The sequence below is a fragment of the Syngnathus typhle genome, linkage group LG5 (genome assembly GCF_033458585.1).
Source record: "Syngnathus typhle isolate RoL2023-S1 ecotype Sweden linkage group LG5, RoL_Styp_1.0, whole genome shotgun sequence".
Lineage (NCBI taxonomy): Eukaryota > Metazoa > Chordata > Actinopteri > Syngnathiformes > Syngnathidae > Syngnathus > Syngnathus typhle.
Genome location: NC_083742.1, coordinates 9,359,498 through 9,382,582, shown reverse-complemented (window position 1 = coordinate 9,382,582; position 23,085 = coordinate 9,359,498). Strand labels below are relative to the sequence as shown.

The following is a 23,085-nucleotide window of genomic DNA, read 5'->3' as shown; positions in this document are numbered from 1 at the left end:
CCACACAGATTGTCACTTTTTATTAAAAGCAAACTAAAAGGACAAACAAACAAATCACCCCGGCATGCTCTTCTATCTTTCTCTGGACAATGTGTGTATTCTCACTGTCAGCTGCCTCTGCCTGACACTCACAATCAACAACGAGGCGTTCTAAAGCAGGTACATCGATAGATTATTCAATGCAAAATGTTTTTCAAGAGTGTAAACATAGCAAGCCAGGTAACTGAATGTCACAATTGTGCTGCAAAAGCACTGGCCAAAGGCACTTACAGTCAATTCTTATTTATTGGGGGAGGGACTAAAGTGTATAATTTTAGCCCTGCCCAAAATATCTGGACAGTTAAGGTAGTGAAAAACTGTTTAATGCAATATCTTTACAATTTAGTACCATATACAGTAATTCTCAGTTATCATGTTTTCAGCTATAATTTTAAAACTTGTGGTATGTATTTCAAAACAAATCTCTGAATTCACCTCACAGGGTTTTAAATTTAGGAATAAAATCCTAGTCTCTGATTCACAGACACTTTTAAATTCTTGGGAAGAGCAAACAACTTCCTGAATGACTGAAATGGAAAAACAGGGGAATAAAATGCTCAAACTAAAGTGAAAAGATATTACTGATTGCTGAGATTCATTTTGTCGGCTATTTGTTTGAGTCATGAAAAAAACAACAACACACAAATCAAGACAAACCTATTGTCATTGCAATTTCATGCTGGCAGAGATTAAAGCACAGAATGATTGCACTTTTTAATCCTTTCGTAATTTCAAGATTCCGGATCACTTCAAATTCGCAGATTCATTGTGGCAAGCTTTGAATATTGATTAGATACCTAGAAACAGAGCGCTAGTGATATTGACATTCTGTCAGGGTCCCTTTCAGCACCACAGGAAATCAAGCTTGGTCTTCAGTTGTTTTCTCTTCTAGTTTTGTCCTGGAAAGTAGTCTTGGTTAAAATGTAGGCAAAACTGCAATCTGAGATTCCTCAACAATGTCCTTGACTTTATATTCCACATCACATGACAGCTCGTCAAGGTAATTGTCAAATATTCTCCTCGTCTAATTCACAAACTTTTCTCAAGGCTGATTTTTGATAAAGGTTACAGATTAAAGGAAAGATTGTTTCAGTACTCAGAGGAGAAGGACTAGAAAGAGTGTTGGTTTCACCAGAGCTAATTGGGACGGAGAAAACACAGACCGCTCAATCTTTTTAATCAAGTTGAGAGCTGAGACTTCACAGAGCTTGCTGAAAGCATCTGTTGACATATCACTTCTGTGATTTGTTCTAGAAGGTCCTTTTATCTGTGATTAGCACTAATTAGACTAATAAGATAGACAGTCGTTTGTCATAATAAACCTGCTGCTGAAGTTAAACAATGGGTATTGACCTGGAATAATCCTGTCAAATGAATAAAGAGCCATGACTAACAACAGTATGTAAACAAAGAGCATAGCCCAATACAACTAATGCCTATTGCTAATGAGATGCTTATTTTGAGGTTTATGTTGCAGTTGATCTTTAATTCATGATGCCTCCTACCTTTTGGGCAGATTTACTGGAATCGATTGTTTGAACAACATAGTTTATTGCATTTCGACCAGCATGTGACACCTCTGGGAGAGCAGCAGCATATTTTGAAAAACGAACTTTAAAGCGTGTCTCCTGTGTGTTGTCACAAACCCACCATAACTGGGTGAGCTCAAAACACACTTTCAATTTGTCACCAATTTAAATCCAAGAACCTGGAGTCGAGTTAGGGCACAGATCCCAAAACTTATTTTTGATGACTATAATGGTGCATGCATGTCTCACATTCTTTTAATCTGCCACATCTAATTATGTGCTATTTTAACCAGCTTCTTGTCCTAACAGAGAGCATTCAATTTAGAGATGAATCACCCCCCTGCTCACCTTTTGTCCCCATGTGTTGCTGCATTTGATTATACTTGAAGGAGCGGTGTTTTTAGGTCATCAGGAGATGAATCTTAAAGGCAGTAATTGGATGTCTGAGCGGATTTCTCTGCACAGTAGGAGGCTTTACCATTATCTTTTGCCATTGTAGAGTAACATACTCCTGTCCAGCCTGCCCTCATCATCATTACCCATGCTGTGGAAGTGTGAGGATGGAGAGGGAGCATGGGGACAGGGCATAAATCATATCTGGACACATCCGTCTTCCTGTTCGAGCCCAGGCACCAAACTGTGCTCTCTCGCTCTTGCTGGGCACACTTGGAGATGAGGACGTGTGAAAGCAGCCGTTGGTGTTCACATGCGGCTTCCAATGCATCCTTAAACAATATATCATGACTGTGGCCTCTACGGCATTCCCACGGTAAAGTCATCAATCAACACTCTCCAATGAATGTCTCATTTTATTCTTTGATTCTATTCACTCTGCAGTGCGCATCTTGTCTGCACAGGAGAGTAAACTCGTGAAAGTGCTTTGTCAAAAACGACTAGATAAACAAACATGTATTTATATGCTAATCCGGCAGATATGAACCCTATGAAGCAATAATGACATACATTGAGCAATACTGTTTTTAGCAGCTGCACGCCGTACCTGTCAGTCTTATCTTGCGGGTATATAGTAAGTGGCATGCGCATGCTGTTTGACAGAGATGGAAAAAAAACATTTTGAGAAGCGTGTGATTCAAAAGTTTGAAACAAAATGGGTCTGATGGATGAACTTCAGGTGTGCTATTATCAGCATTCGAGCACTCAAGGTTAAGAGGGTGATTATGAAGTATTAGGCTCTATTATTGATTTAGTGGTTTAGTATTGTAACCACAGCACAAACTTGGAACATGGTCTGATGTTATACTACTTAAAACAACATCAACATTTGGTCTCCCATGTGTTTTTGTTTGAGAGTATACCAGCATGATAATTGTGGTGAATGTAAGAAGTTTGGTTTGTTTGCACCCAATTTCTTTAACCTGGAAAAGTAGATTGTAAATATGCATATTTTCACTGTCACTCAGAAGGGCACAGAAGCATGCATGTTTTTTGGAGTGCAAAAAGTGAGCCTAGATTTACGTTATAAAATAAACCTATGTTAAACCTTGTTTGCCATTTGACTGCAGGATTCACTGAATTGGTTCTGCTGCTCCAGTGCTTACTGCAATCACTGACATCAAATAATTATCAGCTTCCCGTACTTCAAAATTAGACTTTTACATAGCAACAATTTACAGAGAAGCCCTCAGATGTCCAACCTCGGATAAGCTTTTTAAATAGATTTCTCAAAATGAGGTTTTTGCCAATGTAGTAGATTTTCTGTTCCCTTTCATCTTTTGAGAATTGTTTGGACAGTAGTAGGAAAAACGTATGAAATAAATGCTGCGACATTCTACCATATTTCCTATTCCCTGCCGCTACTTCTCTTCACTTCTGATTTATAACCTGGCCCACCAAGATTTGAGAAGAATTTGCCTATTTCTTAGTGGTAATGGAGTCTACAGTGAGGCTGCCCTTTGTGCCCAGTCAGAGAGGTCTGTGTCCAGGGGGGGCAGATAAGCCAAGCTAAATCAAACTAAGCTGGCAGAATAGAACTCGATCACAGCCGGGTGGAGAAATCTGACAAAAGATCAGGAGGTTATAACCGACGCATGGTTGGCTGTTGGCGAAGAACTCTTATTCGATCGACCGAGCAAAATAGTTCCTGGGCTAAGAATGAGCAGAATGGGTTGTTTTCCATCCTCTGAGCCATGTCTCATTGGGCAAAACAGCAGGAGCACCACTGAGAAATCTCTACCATTGCCAGCATCCGTCAAAGCTCCAGGCAGCACCCTCCCTCGAGCCCCCGCAGCGCTCTCACTCACGAGGTGAGACGAGAGATGGCTATGTCCCTGGTGTCTGACCTTGATTCCGCCTAAGATAAGCCCGCCTGTTGTTGACATTCATAAGGGTCTCTCACTCCCGCCTCTGACACGTTGATCCATGTGTATTACAGGTATGGAATTCCTGAGAATTGCAGGGGATATGTCCTATAAACTGACAAAGTACTCCTTCCAAGTGGACCCATGTTTTATTCACAGGATCATTTTCACAGCATGGGGTGCAATTCACAGCCACTGGGATCAAGACAGTGGCATCTTATTGCCTCAGCAGCAACCCGCAATCAATTCTACAAACTAGATTTTGAAGACACTAATTCTGTTTGTGCACTTGTATGCTGTATATTCACCCCTAGTTTACATTTCAGGATGAAAATGTCCCAATACAGTTAAGAAACACATTGCATAGAAATAGGACAAAATCAACAAGCTTTACGCAGACTACAAAGTAGAGCGGAATTAATAATTTCAGGGGCATTTGTCATGTCAGCAATGTGTCACCAAGATGCTTCTCTGCAAAGTTTACCCATAAATCATGTCCTCTCAAAACTCATTTACATTGGAGAGCAGTTTGGTGTGACTGAACCATCAATAGCATCCATGAAATGTCAATATTCAATAAAAGACAACTCACTGATGCAGAGGACAGTCTACATACAAATTTTATTTGAAAGTGATTGCAGCGGATATGTCCTATAAACTGACATGGAAAATCTGGATGAACTCAAGTAGTATGTGTGAAGTATAAAATTATAATGTCATGAATAAGATGATTGGGAAATATATTATAGCTTTAGGTTTACAAATGTAAGAAAACAATACTCGTCTATACAGTACAGAGAAAATTATTTCGCCCCATTTTCTCCATTTCTGATCATTACGATACAGAATTGTTTGAACATTTATGAGATTTAAATGTTTTGAATCCTTAGGACAATGTTATTAACGTATACATCCCAAATACATACAAAAAAATCAGTTTCCAATTGATTTCATTCATGAGCACTAAGACAGCAATTTCAGTTTCCAATTGATTTTATTCATTAGCACTAAGACAGCAAACATAATGGAATGACAAAGAGAGAAATAAACCAGGGAGTAAAATACAAGCAAACTGATAAGATGAGGAACACCTAGGCAAAACAAGATGACTGAGACAGTTGTTTGGAAGACACAAGGGATCGTGCTGACAAAAACAAATGGACACAAAAAACAAATGGACATGGGAGAGCATGACCAAGACCATGTCCAGTCGAAAGCTGTATTTGTTCATAAAAGATCTCATAAAAACTGACTCGTTCCAAGAAATGCGTGTCTACGAGAAGACACAAAAGGGCTGTCATGTATATGGCAAATCTCAAATGCCACCGGAAGTCATCAGAAAACTGAGAAGAAACAAAGATGAGAATTTGCAACAATGATGCTTCGGTAAAAGCAACATGAGGGACATCTGGTAGAAAAATAAAGTCAGAGAAACCTGTTTCATTAAATATATATATTATTAATAATATATATATTTTTTTCTTTTCAGAAATGATTTCAACACAATAGAATGATTCAGGCGGGTCCATTGCATGCTCCCAATTTTTATGGCTTTTCAAAATGTGCTCACATGGCATTGGTGATGATGGAAGACCTGATTTGGAGTCAAAAGATAAAAATGACACTAAACTTTTGTATGTCGCTTTTCACTGGCCATGATTACCAATCCACCCCCCTTCACACGCATCTACATTGTTCAATAGTTTGGTGGTTATTACACAAGTTCGCGGCAAAACAACCAAACCGTTTTCAGCCATCAATGCGCGCTACATTCATTGACTACAATCGTGCTGGTCATACAAAATCTTAACAATCTTCAAACAGAACGAAAAATGCCCCGAGGTGTTGTGAGCAATATGGGGACGACATCAGAGAAAGTTGATCAGATGCTTGGTGCTATGATATTCTGTTAATGCCTTTGCATAATTGATCTGGGGTGGGAGGGGCTGAGGCGTTGGGGGTGGTGTGAGGGCCGATTTGTGTTCAGACTGGTTCACATTCTTTTCAATATGCGAGATGATTTTTTTTTGTACTTTACCTGTTTATGAAGGTGTGGCCTCAATTGATATACTGTGCATTATTTTATGAGAAATGATTTTATATCAGACCCTACAGTCATCATAAAATGAAAGCAAAGCACAGCTAAACAACTTTTCAATGACTTAACCTAATGGAAGCTTTACCCACCAGTTCATCTCAAGCCTCTTCCCAAAATACTGTCGTCACCCTTTATTGTGAACTTGGACAGGACATTAGGCAACCTTTCCACAATGGCTCTTTGTTCCTTGAAACACTTACCATAGTGGACCTTGACACATCTGCTAATTTAGAGCTGCCAGCTCTTCTTGTTCATGTGATGGTCATCTTGATCCCTCATTAGCGCTCCTTTTTAGGGGGTACCTTTGGCAATGGACCACTATCTGAGCAGTCTTCTCCTTACCCTGCTCAGCAGTAATGAGCAGCGCATGCCTCTCAGTGGCATGTACCTGAGGCAGGGTGCTAGTGAATAGCAGGTTAAGCTGGTGTTTTTGTAAGCCATGCAATGACTGCTACCACTTAGATCCTTTGAGCTGGGCAGAGAAAGTGATAGGAGGAGCGGAAGAGCTGAAAACGAGTTTATCCTTGGAGAAGCACCAATTGGAAGAACTGGGAATAGTGTAGAAAGAGGGAGACTCATTAAAAAGCAACGTGTTGGCTTATTCGCAAGCATCCTACGACTTCAATGTACTGTCATGCAGTGATGTATCACTCTGCATGGGGCCTCCATATTCTTTATTCCTACTCTCTTCCATGTGTCTCACTTCTGACCAATTAAACACCCACTGGAATAAGGCAGCTGAGATTTCACATTCTGTATGAGGGGAAAAGTTGATGAAAGGTCATCTTAATGGCTTTGGGACGCTGTCTAATTTCTGCGTAATGCCTAAAATTCATCAGGAACTGTCCCCTATTCCCATTTTATGGTCTTTATGCTTGTGACTTTCATAATTCATCATCAAGGGATGGGACTTGATCAGAAAGTAAGAATATTTCATGTATTGCATGTAAGTCGACCATTCATCAAATCTTATTTCATTGCATCTGTTCGTCAAAGGATATGAGAAATGATAAAACGTCATCAAGGGTTGTGAAGCATGTATAACAGATTTATGGCACAGATGTGGCCCTTTGCTCACAGATAAATATGAGCTCATTATTTAAATACACCATCAAGAATAACAAATTAGATATATATACACACACACACACACACACTCATATATATATATATATATATATATATATATATATATATATATATATATATATATATATATATATATATATATATATATATATATATACATATACATATACATATATATATATACATATACATATATACATATATATATACATATATATATATACATATACATATATACATATATATATATATACATATATATATATATATATATATATATATACATATACATATATACATATACATATATACATATATACATATACATATATACATATATACATATATACATATACATATATACATATATATATACATATATATACATATATATACATATATATACATATACATATACATATATATACATATACATATACATATACATATATACATATACATATACATATACATATACATATACATATACATATATACATATACATATACATATACATATATATACATATATATATATATATATATATATATATATATATATATATATGTATATACATACACACACACACACTATATATACACGCATATATATCATTCTCATCCCCAAGGTTGTTGCTCTACCACAAGTTCTAATCTAAGTTCTGGCTCCACCATGTTTGCTCATTTATATCAGATGTAACCAGGATGGCCAGGTCAGCGCGCAACCGCATTACTACAGACAAGGAGGAGAAGCTAATCACGACACCAGAACGGGCGATGTTGCTATTTCTCATGCTGCCCATGTCACTCAGGCTGACACCATAAATCTCACTTATTTTCAGATCCAGAGGAGACACGGCAGAAATTACAGCCCAGAACGCATTACCAGCAACTGCGGTGTGCTGAATGCTAAGAAAAAGATCCTTGATAAAGCAGACAGCCACTTCTCCCCAGATTATAGGACACAAAGACATCGCTCTAATACTCTGAGGTGAATTGGCTGGGAAGAGCAGCACAAACAAGGAAGCTACGTGAAAAGTATTTTTATCCCTCAAGTACTCTAAATGTATGTGCATTCTTATGCCTTGCCTCCAACAAGCAGTAGAGTTTGCTTGTGTTTGGTAAAATGAACATTGGTTCGTGTTTTCATTGTTATACAATGACCAATCACTACTAGATCTATGAGAATTTGTAAGTGACATTGGTGCTGAAATGGGGTAACACAAAGCACATTGTAAAAATGTGCAGTTATTTACGTGCTCTCTTTTGCGATGCACTGAAAATTTAAACTGTAAAATGTCAACTCACTGTGCAACTTTAAACTCTTGTCTCACAGTGAAATAATGTCAATACAGTCTGCCTACCTTCACAGGCATCCGTGTTATTTCATATTCATTGGGAAAGCGCTGAGTGAGAAACCCTGCCAATGCGCATCATTAGTCCCCATTTTTGCAGTTAATTGTGCTGCCCATGTCTTACTGTGTGGCCCATTGATGCATCACTGTGAGATCCCACTGAGGCTTATTAGTGCCCTGCTCTCAGCTTGCTCTCAGCCTGCTGGGTCATCTTCAAACACAGTAATCTCACATCAGCCTTGGCTTCCACCATTTCTTAACCATTTACCAAAACATTTCTAATAGACTACCCTCTGGATATCCTTGCAGACACAGAATTAATTTAAAGAAACGCTTGGTTTAAACGAGAATTGACTCAAGGGAGCGTGGAAGGGAAGGTATACACTACATCCTTTCATGTCCAATTAGAACTTTCATGCTCTTTGCAGTCTTTGTGGAATTAAAATCTCTTAGTGGTGCCTTTTGTAATGAATTTGCACCTGTTGCCTCAGTTAAGAATAATCTCCCGTCCCATGCTAAGTGAATTTTATTAAACGAATGCCTCAAAATGACCTGGATACTTTTATTCAAACCTAAGCCACTTTTTGTTTTTGCTCTTTAACTGACACAAAAGGATAAAATGTTAAAACAGATCCACATACAGATTGTATATTACTCTTCTTTGACCCTATGGGGAAAAATATGTCAGTGATGCCACAATACAGTTTGTGGTTGCTACTCTGTGAACTTTAGAGCATCCTGAAAACATTACTCCATTAGAGAGTTTTGCCAGGATCCTTCAATGTCAGACGTGACTGTGCCTCCGAGATCCATACATCAGCTACCTAATTTAGGAGTAATTTCTCAGAGCCTGGATAGGTCTTCTGTGAGTGACTCCAGAGAGCAAATGTTACCACAAACATATCTTAATGGGCCCTCATTATCTTCTGTGACAACCCCAACGTGTGAATGTTGGCATGTGTGATGAAAGGTTAAGACTTGTGTTCAGCGTGATGAAGCAGTACTGATAGCGTCTAAAGAAGTGAGGCTGTCATTTGCTCTTTTAAAACCCCAATTAAAAATGAGAGGCTTATTATTTGTGTCATCGTCTTTGCACTGCTTGTTCGTCAAATTCAAAATTGTCTGTTTTGCCATTTGTGATTTAGAGATTTGCAGCTCTTAACAACTCCAGCTTTACATTAGTAGCCTATAGCTTCAGGGACAAGAAAGACGTGAGCCTCACGGCTCTTATAGAAGATGGATGCCTTAGGGTGTTAGTCTGCCTGGAAAAAGAATATTTACTCAGAAGGTCCGTGAGAAAAGAGGCTACAGTACATGGCAGATGTAAATGGCACGCATTTTGAATCCTCAAACTGGCACAGATGTCTCCTTGCAGTTCTTTACCAGGCAATTAGTATAATCACAAATGTATTCTCCATTGTTGACTCTACAAGTTAGCGTTGGAATCAGATGTTCTTATTATGGCAATCATTTGAGTGCAAAAATAAATTGTAGACGTAATGAATTGAGTTTGGTAAAACTATATTACATACTGTATTTACTATTCGCCCATTTCTTTATTACTATGTTCCTACTTGGTATTTTACTATCAATCACGTACTAGTGTCACTGATACCAAAAGAAAAATGTCAGTATTGTCCCTTAGTCCACTACAGGTGCTTCACAGCAAATGTTTTTTCCTTTAAGAAACACATATTCCAGCTGGATCAAACCTCTTAATGGGAAACAGCCACCAAATTTATGGCTTTATAAGAGTGTCCGTGTCACAGAAAGTTATTAAAAAAAATACATTAATTACGTAGCCACATAATTTTGCTACTACGTAAATTAGTCAACAAAATGTTATTGTCCAATTTATAATTATATTAACTTAGTCATACTATCAAGTTAACAATGTCCACAAATTAACTGGCTGAAGTTACGTCATCACGAGGAGAACTGGTTCTCATAATCATTCTCTTAAATGATGACAATGGTAAGCATAAACCGTTAGTATTCCTGAGTCGAACCTCACAACTCCAAAAAAAATGTGTTGTTTCTTTTACAGCACTGATTATGCTCTGATTTCCTTCCATAGGATACTGAGATTTTAAACACAGCAGTCCTGACTGGGAAAACTGTTGCTGTCCCTGTGAAGGTGGTAACCATTGGAATAGACGCTTCAGTTATTGATGTCTCTGAAGCAGTGGAGTGTCGCACCACAGATGAAGACGTGGTCAAGGTTAGTGATATTATACTCATTACTTCCATAATAAAATGTTACTTTTTTGTTAGAATAAAGAATTAATGAGATTTTTACACTACCTTAGTGCTGCTGCAATCATGATACGTATTTACATGCACTTTAGAAGATTGGTTTGGCAGATTCACGGGGCACAATGTTATCCTCCTTGACTCTGGCTATTTTGTCATTTCACTTTATGCTTATTCCGTCCCATGTTTCATAGAGATTGTTTTTATTCATCAAATGCCATCAAAACTGTCGTTTTTTTATTTCCTCCCATCAAACACAATTAACCAAACAAATGGATCAATGACCACAAGGACTTAGTCACATGTTCAAATACTGCTGCAACACATAGCAGAGCCTCCTTAGTGAAAAGCAACGGTATTGATAACATGATATAATTAATACTTTATTAATATGAGTTATACTGTGGTATCAGTTTCAAATTTATTAGTGAATGTATTGGCATAGGTTTGAGCTTTCGACAAGTGTAAATGTAAGTTAACCTGTCTTACAATATATATACGGTCCAAGATGTTCACTCGTTCAAATCTTTAATGACACACTCAAAAAACAGTGGTGAACTTGCATAAGGAAGACAATGGTCTTCTAGATGCAGTGACGTGCGGTGAGGTTTATGACTGCGGAGGCGTAGCAAGCCTCCCTTGCCTCCTCTCACCGCACATCCGCAAGTCGGCTTGACCCTTCGTTAACACCGCTAGGTATTCAAGTCAAGTCTACGAAAAAAAATTCTTTCTTCATGAGGTGCAATGTGCTGTTACATCAGCGAGGCTAACCCTCATAGAAGACTGAGCCTCGATTAAGGTCCTTCCGCTCTGGACCACCACACCCTGCGTGCTTTGTTCCTAGAGTCGAAACTCACGGGGGGCGCATACTTACCCCCCGAGTCGCCTTGACCCTTCGTTAACACCGCTAGGTATCCAGGTCAAGCCACTCAGGGCAGAAGAGCTGGGGTTCAATCCACAGCGATCAGAGTGTGAACCAGCCGCAGTGAACCCCTGCCTTTCTCCTCCGATCAGGGTCCAAGAGCACTGGAGCCAGCCTCTCAGTTGTACTTACAAAAAAAGCTTCTTTCTGCTTGAGCAATCTTCTTTGTCCCATGACAACGCATGACCTAAGGAGATGCTGGAGCCATTCCTCCAACTTTGCTGTGCTTCCTACATCGCGAGGCTCCAGGGAAGTGAAGCAAAGTACCTAGAGGGAACTCACCTGTATTGCAATACCTGTTAAGGGAATGGCTGAAAAAGAAACCCTACTCTACATCGCCTAGGTCCCGGTGCATCCTCGGCCTAGTCACCTAAGTTGGACTAGGGGATGTGAATATTAGGGGTAAGAATTTGCAACCTGTTCCAAGTCGCCATTTAGAGTCCAATATTAACGTGTGTGGTGCAATGTGCTGTTGCATGAGCGAGGCTAACCCTCATAGAAGACTGAGCCTTGATTAAGGTCCTTCCGCTCTGGACCACCACACCCTGCGTGCTTTGTTCCTAGAGTCGGAACTCAGGGGGGCCGCATACTTACCCCCTGAGTCGCCTTGACCCTTCGTTAACACCGCTAGGTATCCAGGTCAAGCCACTCAGGGCAGAAGAGCTGGGGTTCAATCCATGCCGATCAGAGTGAGAACCAGCCGCGGTGAACCGCTGCCTTTCTCCTCCGATCAGGGTCCAAGAGCACTGGAGCCAGCCCTGACTAAGCAGTGCCTCCCCAGTGCTCTCCTCTCAGTTGTACCTACAAAGAAAGCTTCTTTCTGTTTGAGCAATCTTCTGTGTCCCATGAAAACGCACGACCTAAGGAGATGCTGGAGCCATTCCTCCAACTTTGCTGTGCTTCCTACATCGCGAGGCTCCAGGGAAGTGAAGCAAAGTACCTAGAGGGAACTCACCTGTATTGCAATACCTGTGGAGGGAATGGCTGAAAAAGAAACCATCCTCTACATCGCCTAGGTCCCGGTGCATCCTCGGCCTAGTCACCTAAACTGGACTAGGGGATGTGAATATTAGGAGTAAGAATTTGCAACCTGTTCCAAGTCGTCATTTAGAGTCCAATATGAACGTGTGTGGTGCAATGTGCTGTTGCATGAGCGAGGCTAACCCTCATAGAAGACTGAGCCTCGATTAAGGTCCTTCCGCTCTGGACCACCACACCCTGCGTGCTTTGTTCCTTGAGTCGGAACTCAGGGGGGCCGTATACTTACCCCCCGAGTCGCCTTGACCCTTCGTTAACACTGCTAAGTATCCAGGTCAAGCCACTCAGGGCAGAAGAGCTGGGGATCAATCCACGGCGATCAGAGTGAGAACCAGCCTACAAAAGTATGCGCCTATGTTCTTGAGCAATCTCCTTTGTCCCATTACAACGCATGACCTAAGGAGATGCTGGATTTAATTCCTTCCACTTCCCTGTGCTTCATACACCGCAAGGCCCCAGGGAAGTCCAACCTGTTGTTGTTGCCAGAGGGTCACTATTTCAGAAAGTTCCTACACTTACGGTTCCCATTCATTCAGGTTCCTGGTGGCTGCCTCTTGTGGGTCCCTTGTGTACTACCTCTCATTCTCCGGCAGTTACTCCAGGTAATTTGGATATACTTTGGATATATACTGGATATACCATTGAGAAGGTGCCCCATTTGGTGCGACCTCTTTGGATCCCTGCAATTTCCACAGCATCCTTTAATTGTATCCTATCTTACCTGAAGGTACTTATTTTGAGTGTCCTTTACACTCACGGTACCATGATTCTCCCAAAATGGCCGCCACGCCGTCCGGGCACCACCTGATGGTTATCCCTAGCATTGTGTCTGATTGAATTTAGGTTGGTATGTTTATTAATTTTTTTTTAGGTAGTTTTTGGGGGGGGATTTAATTCTGCTATTTTTTTTTTAATTAGGATTAGGGTTAACCAAAATTAAATTCAAATCGGTCATCGCTTATTTTGAATATTATTGCAATAATTGCACATTCACAATATAAGAATACAAGTGACATGCTGTGAGGTTCATGACTGGGGAGGCACTGATCCCAGTACATCAGCTTAACTACGGAAATTTGTTAATATAGCCACACTGTTTGAACACTTAAACAGGGACATAAAGAGAGAGAGCAGTTCTGTCTAACTGCATAGCCTGTCAACAAAGGCAGCCGTGTGATTAGGCAGGAAGTTGGCTCCTCCAAGCGAATCGTCTTTGGTTTTAAAATGACTATAGAAATTCAGCGATTTTGGTTCAAAATGATACAAAACTATTGAAATTAAAAGGAAAATGACTTTATGATGAAAACAATTGAATTTATTTTTCACCTTTTCATGATGGCAGGGGAGGTGTAGCTGCTTCAATATTTTTACAAGTCAATAGGTTTTATTTGAATAAATATGCTGGTTAGTTACATTACATTAAGTAGCTTGTCACTATTATAGTCAACTCAGAAAGTGTCAAAAACAAACATTTTCACTGTCTGAAAAGTACCAATGATGTTGGCAGAGACATGAACATGATTTGACATCAATAAATATGTTGCAGATACAATGATTTCTATGTTTAGCAAGTCAGTATAATTTTTTTCGGAAAGTATAAACAAACACCAGGCACCTACATGAAAGAGTGTTTGATATTTATTCACAGCTGACAGCTTGTTCCAGTTGTCTCATATTTTTAGAGAGTCTCTCAAACCCGGGTCACAAGACACAACACAACGCATCCCTTATAACTGAGGAAAGTTGAGCATTGAATCAGCAACTTTGTTCCTGTAGATTCCCACAAACTCCTAAATAATCCATGCGAAACCGTGCTGGGACTTAGTTTCACCGTAACATCTTGATGTGCTGTGCAAAAAGCTGCTTCCACTTTAGTTTAAACTATCAGTCCGAGAATGGGCAGCCTGAGACAGGTCGAGTTCAAGTAAAGCTATGATCACACAAAGTCAAAAAGAAGGCTATTTTGTGACTTAGATCCACCTCATCTTGCCCGATATGGGAATATGGATTGTTAAGGGGCGTTCCGCAGGGAAATTAAACTGTCGGCTAAGATGTTAGAGAGAAAAAAGTCACAGCTCCACTCGTGGGATCTTTGGTCAGAGCATTCATCCTGCACTCTCATTGCTCTCAGTGAATGGAAACACATAGTGACATTAAACCTGAATAATGAATCACTGTGCCCATAAAATGATGCACTCACTGGTGGCCTTGTGATGATAGTGAATTCGAAAAAGAAAAGGTCACCCAAGGTCACATTTTCTTTCCTTTTAACCTCTGTAGAGTTTTGCCTTGCTTCCACAAATCTTGTATGACGTGAAGACAATAATAATTCTCTAGCCTCATTATTTTGCACGAACATTCCTCTTTCCAAATTTATAGTTTTGGCAGCTCAAGGGCCGACTGTATAAACTACTGCATCCAGCCTGTGCCTCGCATAAACAGCCCTATATCTACAGTAAGATGCTACTCTGGTGCTTTTGCCGGGTGCCTCAAAAGTCTCATATTTTACTTCATATCTTTTCACTGTTTGTTTTCATTAGTATTTCATACGCCGCAGGCAAAAGATCGGTAATTTGTGGCCAGAGCTGCACAAGATCGACCTGCATACAGTGACAATTTCTAATGTAATATAGTTTTGTAGCTATTATAACTTCTAACAATGAACTCTCAACCGATCTTCATGGCACAAAAGAAGAACTTTTCACCTCACTGATCAGAATGTTGAGTTCTTTTCTTCACAGTTTCCACTTTCCACTACTCCACCTTCTTCTTGTTTGAGCAGACTTTCACTTTTGTTTGAGCAGAAGCACTTTTGTTTGAAAAGACCCACACTTCTCAACTCTGACCACATTAGTACGTGGAAGGCATCAAACAGCAAGGCTGGCAATGCAAAAAAGTGTTCAAGCAGTGACAAACAACAAATAAGTAAATGATGACTTTGCATTTATCTCTATTAAACATTTGCCATGTTAACATTCATGTTAACATTTTTGTCTGATGTTTGAAATGGATCACCACAGTGATGGTTAGTTTCAAACCTACCGTAATTGACACAGCCTGTTTACGTTTCTCTTCTTACCTTCCAATTTTGTTTGATGAAGTGCCATTAGATGTCTGTAATGTAGTGTCAAACAGGACATCAGGACAGGGAAGGTAATTCAAATAAAAACTGAGATGAAAATTATGATAAACATGCGAAAAATGGGGATTATATAGGTCATGTTATGGGAAACAAGTGGGGGTAATTTAACCTCTTACTGATAAGTGATAGTATGCGTTACTAACAATTAGATTTCACTGCTTTTGATTGTGACTTTCCGTCAGTCCATCCATCCATCCGTCCGTCCGTCCATCCATCCATCCATCCATCCATCCATCCATCCATCCATCCATCCATCCATCCATCCATCCATCCATCCTGACAGGTTTTGTCAACTGACATTATTTTTGCTTATTTGTATTTATTAACTCTCCTTTTTTACTTCTACATTTTTATGTTTATGGTGGAATACTGTACTCCATTCATCCATCCATTTTCTCAACCGCTTTTCCTCACGAGGGTCTTTGTTATTAGCTGTTTAAGAACGTGGCCATTTGCCATTGTTCTGTGTGAAGAGATTCCCATGGACTTAACATACAACTAATACATTCAAGTGAGCAGCGTTGTCAGCGTAGACGAGTCTGAATGGTTAATTGCTTGTCAAGGCAAAGACAGCCTCAGCCCACCTTCATGCTGTCTGGTCCCGTTGTTTCATATCTGCCATGGATTGTCTCTGTCTGGTAAGTTGTTAATTTCCTGGGCTGGATCCAGAGACAGCCCTAATGCGCGCTCTAAGTATTCTCCCGTTCGCTGCCTAATGTGTCTGATTAATGTGCCAGTGGATCCTCCCAGACATTTACGGTTCTTTCTGAATTGGACTGGCAGCGACTGTCTAATTCACACTTTTCTTTGAGGAGGAGTTAAACGGGCACCACATATTTATATAATGATAGTCTGTTTTGGAGTTATATATAAGTAGGAAGTGTTATGAAATGTGTATTAGGTGACATGTTTCTTACATTTTCTGCTTAGATGATTGATGCCTGTCAGGAATAGATTAAAAAAAAAGTGCAACTGGCTCTTTCATTTTACTGTTGATGTCCTATTTCCTCAGACCTATGTACTTATTGCTTTCTTTTAAATAAATCCGTTGAGGTACCCCAATGACTTCAGTTGAGGTGCGAGCAAAATGTTGTCACAAACAACTTCTTGTATTTCCATAAGTGATGAAATAAGTTATTTGTTACACGTGCTGTCGTCCCTGATCCAGAAAATTTGCACTACCTTTTGGGGATCCGTAGCAGAAAGATGGCGGTGAGACATGTAATATATAATTAGAGATCAGTACCAACCAGTTCAGGGTGTATTCCGCCCAAAGACAGGCACAGTTTGCAGTAAAGGTGCTGTGACTGTGTCTGAAGCAGCAAGCCTCCAAATACAAAGTTTGTTGCTCTGTCACAGAGATGTGCACAGCTGTTGCTCTTGCAAAAATCTGGTGATGAATAGCTGTTTATATGCAGTATCTCACAGGAGAGGAACGGCCATCAAATTCCAAGTCAGAGAAGTTTGCCATTTCATAGGCTTAATGAGGTTGATGAGAGAAAACATCCAAATCTGAAAACAAGCAAATTCCGGTTTCGCCTTGTTGATTTATATCTCGAAGGGTGCATGCCTTAAAAAAAAATATATATATATATAATAGAAATAGATGCTTAATGCTTAATCATAAAGCTTTTAAAGAGAGGGTATGCGGGATTTTGGACATCCTTTAAACTGATGCAAGTGAAAAACAAGCCAAGATGGTGTTTTCAAAGACAATATGCCAAAAAGATAAAGAGTTGAATCTTTCTATAGCACAAAATTGGACGGGTCATTCTTTTTGCTTAGTAATTTATAAAACAGATGGCTTTGAGTTTGGTCATTTTATCAAGAGACAACTTCTCTCCTTTTACCAGTTCCCATCTGTTGGTACCTCTTTTAGCCGTAAGCTGAACTTTAAAAGAAGAGTCTATTTCTTTTCCCTTGTGGTTCAAAAGATGTCCTTCCTTCCTTGCTTTTATATATTACGAGTGGAGCAGATTGAGTACCTTTCATCTTGATCAAAGTAGCTACACTCAGGATTGCTCAGCAGTGTAAAGTCTTACAATCAATTTGGAGGGTGGAATGACCACAGTGCTCAGACTATCCTTCAAAATAGTGCAAAAGCTGAACTTTATAACCGCCACCCTTCTTAAACCCTACTCCTCTTCCTCTGCAGGTGTCCGAAAGGTGTGACTATGTTTTTGTGAATGGCAAAGAGATGAAGGGCAAAGTGAAGATGGCGGTGAATTTTACCTACACCTACCTGAGTGCTCAGCTGGAGCTCAACGTGTGGATCCCTCGGCTTCCCCTCCAAATCGAAGTGACTGACACAGAACTGAGCCAGATCAAAGGGTGGCGGGTGCCCATCATGGCCAACAGTCCTAGGTAAGGTGCTCCATGATGCTCTTATTAATTGACACGTGTGTGCCCACAAATGCTTGCATCACTTCCTTGAACAAACTTGGTGTGTTGTGTCTTCTATCGTGGAAAAAAAAAATCAAGCAAGTCACCACTAAATTTCAACCACGTCGAGTGAAGTATTTACTTGGTGCGGGAAAGTCGTAGATCAAGTTAGTCAAAGCAAATATCGTAGTAATAATTAAAAAACAATCACTCGTCCTAACACTGAACAGTTTGCACCTTTTAAAAGTTAAACAGAGATTATGATTGGTCAAATTTATTGCAGCAACAGTCGAAAGAAACGATTGAGAAAGTTTTCATAAACCAACCGGCCCTCATAAGCGGTTCAAAAGTTGAATGAACGAATAAATAAATTAATCAATTAATGAAGATCTATGCCCATTATAGGCATATATGGCAAACTACACTTATACATAGATTATGTAAAATTATTTTATTGGTACTCACTGGGGTATTTATTAAGCATTTATCACTGCATGACAAATGATGTGAAGCTACAATGTATAGTCAAAAGCTTTGGCCCCTTTTTAGTCACCGCACTAACAGGAAGTGATGTTAAAAGATTACACTAATGTGCTCTACGACCTCAGAATTTGCGGATAGGACAAAATAGTTTTATTTGTCTAGGCCTTACCAATTCCAATCAGTTTTTATTTGGTCCGTGCAATTTTTCTATGTAGAATTTGTGCCTAATCCCTAAAATAATCAAATACTAACTGTCCTTGCAGATTTATGTCACAGTAATTGCAGTAGCGTGCAGTTGGGCCTTCAAGACCTTCTCTGCTTTCCCAAACACTATCAGAAGCTCTGACCTACATTTACAACTTGAATGAATTGTATGAATTTATTTCCACCCGTTTAATATCTTCATTTCACATCTCGTGTCTTGACTGTGCAGCTTCCAGTCATTGTGTTGAAGGGTATGTTGGGGATTATATTTCAGTACAGTATATTTCCTATTGTTCCCCATTGCGGAGCTCATTGCGTAGGCCGTGGGCAGCATGACGTATCTTGCTTTTTTGGAAGCTAACTGACGATGAGGGTTGGGGATACTGATGTACATTCCGCTGCAAATAGAAAAAAAACCCTCTCACTGCAGACCAGTACCAGGCCATGGACCAATGTTTCAAAAACCATTAGGTCACTAAATTCCCACGTCCAAATTCAATGCACGTCACTGGATAATTGTCCTCTGTGGGAAAACTAGTTTAATTTCAGTGATGATTGCTTTTATCACTTGTGAAGTGCGATATTTCTTCTGTAGTTTGAATTATGACAGGTGTGGATGAATGATGATGGCTGCCTCTTTCCACCTTCATGCCCACTAACACTTGGAGGTTGATCAGAAAATGGCTGACCAGTGCAATACAGCTTGTCATTACAAGCTTGTCGGCTTAAGGTGGCCTGCCATCGCATCTCTAAGTCATCAGTCGGAAAGACATTATTAGAGCTGTATCGAGGTCAGATTACTCCCCTGGGGGCTCATCACCAGCAGCATCTGCCAACATCTCCACTCTAACATTGACAAATTGCATCAATTGATGGAAAAACTATGAGCCTACCTTGACTCTAATTACATTTGGAAAGTGTTGAACTTGTAGTCTTCCTGTGCACTGTTGTGCTATTTACATGTGCCCCCTTCTAGTGAGATGAAGAGCAAGCCCTTCAATTGACTGGCAACCAGTCCAGTGTGATCACTGCCGTTCATCCAAAATCAGCTGGGACAGGCTTCAGCTCACCCATATATAAAAAATGAATGGAGGAATGAAAGTGAAAAATCCCCAGAGGTGTGCTGGATGACTTTATCAATAGGGACAGCCCGGGTGTGTTGTAATTGTTGATGCCAACATAACTGCCTGTTTTCTTTGTCCTTTGCCTGTATTTGTTTATCAGGGGCTAGCAGACATGACCTTTTAAAGTAGCACTCTGTCTCTTTGCGTGAAAGGCCAATGGTCCACTTTCCGTAAGCCTAGACGGGAGTGAGCCAAGGAGCTCCGGTACTAATTTGAGACAACTTCTTCTCTCAGCTCGGCTGGCAAAGTTGCAGCTGCACTGCGGGAAAATAAGCACCATCAAGCACGTTAGTCGGATTGTTGCAAAAGCTCTCCTCTCTTAGTTGATGACTGGCACTGCGTGCATGCCTCACCCCTTCCCTCCCTAATCCTTGTCAAAATGGAGACAAGATAAGCCCTCACGAACGACAAATTTGTGTAGGAGTAGCACCCAGGCATAAGGCATACCACTTCTTTCAAATTATTATATAGTTTCTTTCTCTTCCTTTATACCAATAAAAATAATCTTTTTTAGATCTTGTCTTCACATCTGATTTGTCAGACAGAGCAAAATGAAGAACAGATGACCTTTACATTATTATTTAAAGTATCCTCTGAATTTAAAAGGAGAAAATGGGTAAGAACCAGGACAGTCTTCGTGTTTTGTTTTTCTATTAGTTTAAAACGGCAAATTGTCTCCCCTTTCTATCTATGAGTGGACACTCATGATAGTGTTTGTAGAATAAATGGACATAAATTAAGGACCAATGTCTATTTCCAAATTCAGTAAATTCGTTTAAAAAGGACCTTGCAGTTGAAAAACCAAATGTGATGTAATGAAAGGACAAAAACAAATGACACTGCTGCCTCAAATTTAGGACAAATGTATTCCTATCTTTTGAGTAAAAGTCATGAGTAGGAGAGTTCGCTTTCATGAATATGCAATAAACGTGTCATGCAGGGCCAGCTTAGAGACAACAGATCTGCTATTTTAAGCTAAAGCAACAAGCATCCCTAATTCCATGCAAGAAATTGCTACCCTGACAACTCAAAAGTGTTTTGCAAAGAGGAAAGAGCTGCTCTGCAAACCAATTTACTGCACCAACACAACGCCGCTCCATAGCTAAGGACCATACGTTTCTCCTTTGCTTCATGTTCTATTGATAGTTTCATTTATACCACAGAGGAAATCCCATTTCATTGCACAAAGATGTCTTGTTTTGCTTGAAAAGGTAATCCGTTTATGGCCTTGCTCTCCCACTCGGGGCAGCCATGGAAGCTCTTTTCAAACCTAGGGTCAAATTGGTTTTTGGTTTTCGTCTCAAAATCGCTTGATCTCTGCACTACATAAAAATGACCGCTATATTCATTGTGTGAATCGTCCTGCCTTTTTCCTGAAGCTCTTGTTGCTCTTGAACCTTAGTGGTTGTGACATTATTCCGACTCCCATTATCCATGGAGGATGTCTGTTATCCATTTGCACATAAAATATGTCCAGTGTAGCTTTTCCGTCTTTAATTCCAAACCACACAAAGTTTTCTGCTTTGCCTCAGAGCGGATAATACACACAGCAACAGGGGATTTTAGTATTTCTTTTCTTTTCTTTTAACTTAATCATAATGTGAATGTCTATATGGATGTTCCTGTCCAAATACCTATGAGGCAAAAGATACAATATTGATAAAACTCAAAGTGGTGGGAATGTTGAACCTCCTAAAATTTAGGACCTAAATTAATGACAAAGCAGTTTCGGGATTACAAAGGTCCACAAACATTTTCAATCAAGACTGAAGATCTGTGACGACTGTTATTCTGTCAGCTCATTGTTTTATTGATGAGAAAATAAAGGCCAGAAAATCGAAGAATAAACATCAATGAAGAAGAGGTGAATGAGAGATATACTGAAAGAACAATGCTATGTGCGCACCGCATTGATCCTCCTACAGTTTTGAAAACATTTCTTGATCTTCATCATCCTGCTGTTTGCATGTTGTCTGCGTGAATATTTGCCAGTAGTCATTAAAAATGTGTCTAAAAAGCAATGCAGTGAAGCAGGTTTATTTCCTTTTGCGCCCACCTTATTATCAAACAGTATCATTCTAGAATGTCACCCTCAAATTCACGTGTAATGAGTAAAGTTAATCTCAAGCTCCTGAATTTGTAACTTTCCTAAAGTGTTTCTGTCAATTTTTGAATGTTTTTGCACACGCACGTCTATCTAATGTTAATTTGTACCTGCTTTAGTACTTTACAATTTAGCTTCATTGTTTTTGCACAATTATTGATTGTATTTGTTCACTGTCTTTTAGTTGTGCCTTCAATTGCCCTCCAGGGACGAATACAGTTTTTTTTATTGAATTGAACTGCATTTTATCTAATTGATTTTGAAGTTAGCATGTCATTGTTTAAATCAATCTCAGGGCAACACCATGTCCAAGTTAAACTTGGCACCCCAACTTCAGAGTCTGAGTCTTGTTTTGCAATTGCTAGGTCCACACGGGCCAGCGAGGATGATGATGATGAAGACAGACGGGGTCGAGGTTGCACTCTGCAGTACCAGCACGCCATGGTCAGAGTCCTGACTCATTTTGTTGCTGACTCTGCTGATCCCAGAAGCCAGACCAGCTACATGTTGGGCACCGATTGGCAAGTGGACATCACGGAGTTAGTGTGGGAATTTCTCAAGGTGGAGAACCCTCAGATCGTAAAGCTGCTGAACAGACGGATACTTATGGGACGAGGTGTGGGCATGACCACCATCCAGGTACGTCATGTAGTATTATAGCAGTGTTATATGAGTGATAAAATACTGTAAACTATAACATACGAATTCACTCATTGCAGTGGGATATTTGTATGGAAAATGATGGGTAACTCAAAACTAGGAACTTGGTTTCATACCAAGGATTCTGCCACTAACTGGCAATTCTTGCCAAGGTTGGGTACACTTCATGGCTAACATCAATATTGTTTTGACTTCTTCCATGTGCAAAGCTCAAGGAAGGTACTGCACATGTCAATGCAGTATCCCCCTTCACTAGTTATTAATTCCTCATTTCTGGTTTTATCTTTGGTCCACTTTTGAAACAATCAATGAGCAGGATGAGTTCACGCAACGGATTACCTGTGT

At 39.8% G+C, this 23,085-nt stretch overlaps 1 protein-coding gene across 1 annotated transcript in view; it reads left to right on the top strand.

Moving 5' to 3' along the window:
* The window catches only part of si:dkeyp-14d3.1 (transmembrane protein 132C), a 78,324-nt gene that overhangs the window by 51,342 nt on the left and 3,897 nt on the right, over nt 1-23,085 (top strand). The window contains exons 5-7 of the mRNA XM_061278658.1: nt 10,506-10,649; nt 17,939-18,147; nt 22,446-22,719. Coding sequence (XP_061134642.1) covers nt 10,506-10,649; nt 17,939-18,147; nt 22,446-22,719 — 627 coding nt within the window. The remainder of the gene's footprint in view (nt 1-10,505; nt 10,650-17,938; nt 18,148-22,445; nt 22,720-23,085) is intronic.